This window comes from Hordeum vulgare, chromosome 7H (genome assembly GCF_904849725.1).
Source record: "Hordeum vulgare subsp. vulgare chromosome 7H, MorexV3_pseudomolecules_assembly, whole genome shotgun sequence".
Lineage (NCBI taxonomy): Eukaryota > Viridiplantae > Streptophyta > Magnoliopsida > Poales > Poaceae > Hordeum > Hordeum vulgare.
Window position 1 is genome coordinate 587,137,661 of NC_058524.1, and position 8,175 is coordinate 587,145,835.

Consider the following 8,175-nt stretch of genomic DNA (forward strand, 5'->3'; position numbering starts at 1 on the left):
TGAAAAACCGGGAGTAAAGGCCCTTTGAAACCGAGACTAAAGGCCCGTTTTTCACTAGTGTGTGTACTGTCTAATAGTCCATATCGGCCTATGTATGCGCAGATTGGGAAGATCCATGCGGTTTAAAACGATCATCTGTTGATGTAATAAAAGTCTGAAACAGCTAGCCACACAACACAGTGAAAACAAGACCATAATAACACAACTAGGACTAAAAGTTTTGACCTTTTGTCTCGATTGTTTTGTCCTGATTGAAAAACCGGGAGTAAAGGCCCTTTGAAACCGAGACTAAAGGCCCGTTTTCCACTAGTGTGTGTACTGTCTAACAGTCCATATCGGCCTATGTATGCGCAGATTGGGAAGATCCATGCGGTTTAGAATGATCATCTGTTGATGTAATAAAAGTCTGAAACAGCTAGCCACACAACACAGTGAAAACAAGACCATAATACCACAAGGTAACAAGAAGGTAAACTGTTGATGGAAATATTATTGAAATTGCATCTGATGTATTTTGATCACATGCCGATCAAATTATACATCACACACGGTAATATTTGTACAATAATTCCGGATCGGAAGATTTGATACCTTATTACAAAAAAATTGACATCTAGCCATCCGGCGTCCACAACTGCTGGAAAATAACGAGCAGTGCATGGTCCATGTCGTTTACATCGATGCATCATTCCCACGGTATCTTTGATATGATATATGTGCGCATGTATGGATGTATATTTGGGATTTGAGCAATGGGAGGGGAGATTGATTTACAGCTCCCATGTGTCGAACTTGCCGGAGACGAAGTCGTAGTGGCCGCCGACCAGCTTGAGGGTTCCGTTGGCCACACCCTCCTTGACGAACGGGTAGGTGCTGAGGTTCTGGAGGGACACGTTGACGGCCTCCTGTGGGAATGCAACGAACGGTTCAGAAATATATCGTCTCTTGGTCAGCGAGTTGATCAATTCATTCACGTCCAAAGTACGAAATGGTAGATGGGAAATGGTGCGAACCTTCTCCAGGACGCCGCACTGGTCCTCGAATGGCATCTCGGAGCACTCGTCCTTCACCTTCTTCCTGGCCGGGAAGCCAATCCTGACCCAGTCCTCGACGAAGTGGCTGATACATAAGCAGCTCCGGTCAGAAACATACGAAATAAAACTCCATTCGGATTGGAAACGTGTTTTCCTCCACCAACTTACAATGTGTCGTCGGCGCCATCCTTGAGGTTGAGCAGGGCCTTGATCCCGCCGCACCGGCTGTGGCCGATCACCACGATGACCTCGACCTTGAGGGCGCAGACGGCGTACTCGATGGCCGACCCGACGCCGGTGTGCTTGTTCTTGCAGTAGCAAGGGACCATGGCAGCGATGTTGCGGACCATGAAGGCCTCGCCGGGCTCCAGGCCCAGGGTCACCGACGGGCACACGCGTGAGTCGGCGCACGCGAACACCATGTACTGCACAACCATATTGTTTTTTTGCTTTAGTCGATGACGTTTCATAGTTGTTGGTGATAAGCAAACGCAGTTCTATTCAGGCTTTGACTGCTTTGGCCATCCGGGTAGAACAAATGAATAAGCACAATATGCTGATAGCGTGATATGTGGAGTGCACGTTTCTGAGACATCTTGCCAAGAAACCCTATCACTCTTGACATTCTGTCCCGGCGCGCTTTTTATCCAGCACGGCGGGAGAAAACCAGAAATAAATCTTGCTTTTGCGACAAGGAACCGAAAAGACAGAAAGCCAAGCAAAGCAAGTGGCGGCAAGGTTCCTCCGTTGCTGGCCCAGACCAAAAAACCTAATGAAGACTTGATGATGACCCGTGAAAGTAGACCCAACAAAGGACTTGATCATGTATTCGCCATGACTTTTTGCGAGTTATCTAGAATCTAGAATGGAAGACAGGACCACCACAGTCTGCAAGTTGCTCCAAAGATTGATAGCACTTCCATAGTTCGGCAGGCCTGCTTAATTATGTATATATGCAGAGCGGCAGGGCCAAAGCCATGGATGGCTTTATTCCCTGTTCACGGTTCTTGTGTGTGGGGTCTGACGTGGCCGGTGCCAAGATGGTGAAGGCTCCATAATGGACATCGTTATCAAAATATGTATATGCTCAAATGTGATAGTTCAGAGTGGCGGCTATTTTCTAAGGAGAAAATATGAGACGCCTGGGACCTGAAATTCAACACGGACAGGTTGTTGGTCCGGTTTTTTAACAAGGGGGCCTCAACAACCCAACACGGCATTATCAGGCACGCCAATGGAGAATCTCAAAGAGAGGGACAAAAATGCCTCTTCTTGTACTAGTTGCAAGATTCTTAACATCAAAGTTATCCAACAAGAAAGCAGGAAAAGCAGGAAAGAAAGAAAGAACAATATTCTTTCTTTATACCCATCATCGTCCACAAGACCACAAAGAGATAAGGACCGGGACATCTCAATAAGCCAAATCATATATCACGACAACACACACACATGGGCGGGGTTACCACAGCAAGCATGATCCGATTTCTTGGATGCGCATGACATGTGGTGGTTAATTGGTAAGGGAATCCACGATTATATTTCATACTAGGAGGATTGATTGATTGCCCCTCTTGGTTGTTGGTTTACCAGTGCATAACCTAGTATCAAGTGGCCGGCAGGCAGTGGCCCGTTCAATGAGGACAAAGCAGCCGTTTCCATTTCTTAATCCACTCCACTTTGACCGTAATTAACACGAAATGCTATACGGGCACCCCCACCGCAAACCCGCGGCGGAGTTTGCCCCGGACCGGACGCCGAACGGCGGAACAAGGGACCGGAGTTGGTTGCTAGCTAGCAATAGAAGGCCACGGTTTTGGATTTCGTCCGAGATTTCTATTTTTCGTCCGGAATTCGTCCATCTCGTCCATGCCCGGTACAAATATGAACGGGGCAAAAATTTCGGCCCATTTTGAGTTCCTAGCCCGGCCCATGGTCCACCTGTGGTCGCACATCTGCCCCATGGTATAAAACTCTCCATCGAATGTTTCCAACCCTAAATTTTAACCATTCGGCCCTCCACTCCTCGTTACTGCCCGGCGGCGGCCGCTGGCGACACAAGACGCAGGTGTCATGGAAGCGCCGCCTCCTCCCATCCTTCTCCACCGGCAGTCCACATCCTTCTCCTCGGTCCCGTACTTCCCATCCACATCGTTCCATGCTCCTCCTCGTTCCAGGCAGGGAGCGTGACCGCAAAAAGGTGAATGCTTGGCCCAGGCAGCGTTGAAGCTGAAGCACCACATGCTTGGAAAGGCCTCCTTTCTATCTTATTTTTGTGCTTGTTGACAATGAATGACCCATCTTGTAAGATGTGATTCGGATTCTGCTGTGCGTTTTGGTTTTGCTTCGTTCAATTCTTTTTGAAGAAATTTCGGCCATTTTTCGTTCTAAATTCCGAATTTTGTTTCGTGCTTTTCGTCCGAGTTTTTCCGAAAAATTTCCGAAATACCGGATTTCGTCCATTTCGTTCGGGCCCGATAAAAATCTAAAAACGAAATCGAAATCCTTTTGTGTATACCTTGGGTGACTGGTGGGCCTTGAGGGGCTCGAAGAGATCCGGCTTCTGGCTGCCATGGCGAGAGAATAATCATGTTAAGATGACTGAAATAGATAACCTCAAGGAAACCGGACCAAATCATGATCGAGGAGGAGGGTTTGTTCCGGTTAGCGGCGGGACGATGGGAATACTTACTCGTAGACCTCGGTCTTGAACTTCTCGAAGCCGGTCCTGAGGCGCTCGACGGGGTCCATCTCGAGCAGGAGGAGGTGTGGATGAAAGAGACGAAACTTGGTGGAGGGTGGGGGAGGATAGTTAGATGTTGGGTGGGCTTCTGAAATCGGGAGGAGGAGGAGGACGGACCTTATATAGCAACCGGGGAGGGGAGGGGAGGGGATGAGGCGTAGGGGCGGCCCCCGCGTCTCCGCTGGTATACTTTGTTTGGAAATGGCGTCTCCCTGGATTGGTAGCGGTCAAAGAGAGATGACGCCACGTGAAAGGAGTGGGGCTGCTGGTTTCGTGCCCGATCGCCGTTTCTTCTTTCTCTTTTAGCATACTCCTGTTTGATCGGATTATATTAAGCGCCCCCGGCCGTGAGTTGATGGCGACCACCGGACCTTTCTTTGGAGGTGAGAAGAGGAGACGGTGGAGAACTGGGGGCAGGCAGGGACGGACGGCAGAGTTGGAGCGCGCACGGAAAAGGAGATAGACACAAAGAATACGCAACGGTGTGGCCGTACGTGTGGGGTGGGCTTGTGTGGTTTCGGAAGTTTTGAGATGCACCCGCATGCATATTTTGAATTGATCCTAGCCGCTGATCAACCGTGGGTACATTTCTGACTACCATAAAATATGGAGAAGTACTTAGTAGAGTACAATTTTTTTGAGGGTCGCGAAAATAGAAAGCTAAACGCTCTAGGATTTATAACTATTGATTAGAGTGTTTATTCTTCGTCCATTTACGTTCGGTACACTATAATTTCTTTCCAAGTTTATCCGCAAGGATGATGCCTTTCTTAATGTGGGAGCTGTTATGCTTCAGCCGGTGGATTATTTAAAAAGATCCGCCACCACCTAAGTCGTTGGATTTTACGAATCGAGTGGCCAGGCGTCATCATGTACTACTGCAACATAGGTTGAGTTGCGGAAACACGGGTCATGTTACAGAATTTTTTACGACATATATCAAGTTGCGGATTTTTTTTATTGCAACAAAGGTCTTGGTACAATTTTTTTCTTGCAACAACAATCTTGTCGAAGAAACTTTACAGATGTCAGAAAATTTGCAGAAACATTTTGCAACAAAGGTTTTGCTGCAGAATTATTCTACAACTAAGATGTTGTTGCAGAAATTTGAATCCTTTTCATGTTCTTGGATAAGATGAAGTCGTTTCCAAGAAAGGTGTAAGGTGGACACGTGGTAGACGATTGAGGCAGTTGACGCCTAGAAGCAATCCGCTGGTAGATACTAATCATTTCCCTTTCTTAATTTGTAAAATTTGAGGGATGAAAAAAGAGTCTATAATAGTCGCTGCATCTATCTTTCTATGCCTATACCATTGTACCAATAAAAAAGACCCAAAGGGGCATATTGAAATATTCTCGGCCATAAGTTCGTGGCCATCCAAGTAAACACTCTAGGATTGCTTCAATGGCGAGTCCTTAATATGTTTAACACGCAATAAATAGTAGAGCAAATACCAATATCAGAATAATCCCATAACTATGACGCAATTAAACATTCAATTAATATTATACAAAATATCGGTATCAACCAAAATCTCATAATTATCGTGTAATTAATATGCTACCTAATAACATAGTGCAATTAATATTCTACCAAATATGTGTAAAAATATATTCTCCAAATATGAATGTGCATTGCACGTATGAATTTACTAGCATGCAAGATAAAAAAGACTAAAAGGAACAGATCAAAGTAATCTCGGCCATTAATTTACGTCTATCCAGCGACCTAAATTAAGCACGCAATAATTATTATACAAAATATTAATATATGTGAAAATTCCACAATTTGCATGCAATTATTATATTACCTAATATCAATGTGCAATTAATATTTTACAAAATATATCTAAGAAAATATTCAACAAAAATGAACACATTTACTAGGTAGTATAACCAGGAAAAAAGATCGAAAGAGGCAGATCCAAGTAATCTCGGTCATCAAATCATGTGGACTCAACAACCTAAATTGGTTCAAAGGCGAGCGCTCAACATGTTTAACATGCAATAAATATTATAAAAAATATCAATATCAGTGAAAATTACATAATTTATCGCATAACAAATACATAACCTTATATCAACGTGCGATTAATAGTCTACCAAATATATTTAAAACTATATTTTCCAAATACGAATGTGCATTGCATATCCGCGTTTACTATTATGCCCAAATAAAAGATCCAAAGAGGCAGATCCAAGTAATCTCGGAAATAAAATCACATGGACCAAATGGCCTAAATTGCTTCAGAGAGGTGAGCGCTCAATATATTTAACATGCAATAAATATTATACTAACTATCAATATTAAAGAAAAATCAATAATTTAACGTGCAACTAATATATAACCTTATACCAACTTGCAATTAATATTCTACCAAATATCTCTAGAAATATATTTTCCAAATATGAACGTGCATTGCACGTCCACATTTACTAGTATACCAAGATAAAAATACTTAGTGTGCATATCAAATTAATCTCGCCATCAATTCATGTCATTCGAATGACCTAAATTGCTTAAATGGTGAGATCTCAAGATGTTAAACATGCAATTAATATTATACAAAATATCAATATCCGCAAAAAATCCCATAATTATGGTGCAATTGATATATATTTATATATAATATCAAAATGTAATTAATATTCTATCAAATATCTCTAAAAGATATTCTTCAAATATGAATATGCAGTGCACATTCACATTTACTAGTATACCCCAGATAAAAAGATCCAAAAGGGCAGGCTATCCCTAAGTGTTCATCATAATCGGTTCTTTGACATGCAAATCTTTGGGAAAACAGAGAACATTTGTTCTTCAATTGTAGATTTGCCTGGAATACTGTTGGGGCCGTGTAGGGATTTCTTGGACCTCCAATGATGGTCTACACCATGCTCTATGTTTCTAAATTCTAATAGCCTTTTTGGTGGGGCTTGCCTTATGCAGATTACTTCGTTAGTTCTTAGGAATATTTGGGAACAACATACACCCAAGCAGCCACCCAATGGCTTATTGTTTCTCTCTTTTTATGAATAACATGTGTCTGGCTGCCCATAGAGTTAAGCTTTTTGACCAAGATCGACTACTTTCATGTTTATCCACCATATGTGATGTTGAATTAATGTTTTCATCTTCTTTGGAGATTGAAATCTTCCTTGTAAATGATGTCATTCTTGTACAAATTTTCCCTTAGATTATTTAATAGAAAAATATAGTAGGTCTTCCCCTACTATTCATGCTTCAAAACAAAGTATTCAATAGAATATGCGTTCAAGATTAAAAAAAACAGGCCGCCGATTACATGTGTTTTCCAAGTTCCTCGCCATGGTTAGAGGTGTGTCTTTTCCATAGTTGTGAGATCACCCATTGCATCACTGGTCCCAGAGCTTGTACTACATGGAGAAGAAGGTGATACCTTCGATCGTTTGCCCTTCATGGTTGCAGGCACGGCCATGTCCTCATCACGCAGAGCATCTATCAAGAATAGTGCTAAGGAAGGCGCTGAGTGAGGCACAGTCGAGCGAGGAGATGCCTTGGCCACAAGGGTCATGACCACCAACGTAGGGGTGACGGGTGTGTTCTAGGGTCGCTCCGGAGTTTGAGTCACACAAATGAAGTTGTGGCGCTCGTCAGGCAGCATCCTACCTTCACGAGTGATGATTGCTAGGTTGTACCCTAAAAACTAGCTGGTCCTCTAGTGCAAATGCTTGTAGCAAGCAGTAGTAATTCTTCTTAGTGAAAAACCAAACTAGCAATCCCCGGAGGCACAAGTCTCGTACAACAATGTTAAGTTCTACAATAATACAAATAAAACTCTACTAGTGCCCCCAACAACACTAAGGCATGGGATGGTCTTGGTCAATAGAAGAAATCACGGGTCATAGCCATAAATCTATAGACCCGTCATTCGACCAAGATTCTCTCAGCATCATCCTAGTATTAATTATAAAATGAATGGTTTTCTTAAGCAATTGTGTTGAATATAATAGTAATTTCTTGATTAATTTAACCCATGAAATAGTGATGAGCATGACACCAACAGGGTTAAAAGCATGCTGATATTTGATCATGCAAGCACACACTACGCTAACAACAGATACATCTATGTATAACGTCAGTATGGCTAAAACCAAAATAAACAGAAGCGGGATAAACGTGGTATACCCTCTAGTCGGCCAGTTGGCCGTAGCAATGGTAGAGGCAGCCTTCTTGCCGGCTTCGAGTTTCTCGGTGGCGGCATGATCGGCGTCGGTGGCCATGATGACGATAACGACGACGCAACCCGCGGCTCGGAGGCGGCGGAGTATGCGCGGACCACTTCTCTTCTCAAGCTTCAATAGCATGTGGAAGAGAAGCCTTATAAGAATGTCCAACTCCTTCTCGACTAGGGTGGGACT

The 8,175-nt window shown here is 43.4% G+C and overlaps 1 protein-coding gene across 1 annotated transcript; it reads right to left on the reverse strand.

The window, feature by feature from the left end:
* Window positions 1-464: 464 nt before the first annotated feature.
* LOC123411871 (carbonic anhydrase, chloroplastic-like) lies at window positions 465-3,884 on the reverse strand. The gene is made up of 5 exons (XM_045104829.1): window positions 3,724-3,884; window positions 3,550-3,598; window positions 1,203-1,459; window positions 1,014-1,119; window positions 465-905 (listed from the first exon to the last, which is right to left on the reverse strand). The coding sequence occupies exons 1-5, from the start codon at window positions 3,780-3,782 to the stop codon at window positions 771-773; spliced, it is 606 nt and encodes a 201-aa protein (XP_044960764.1). The 5' UTR covers window positions 3,783-3,884; the 3' UTR covers window positions 465-770.
* Window positions 3,885-8,175: the final 4,291 nt, after the last annotated feature.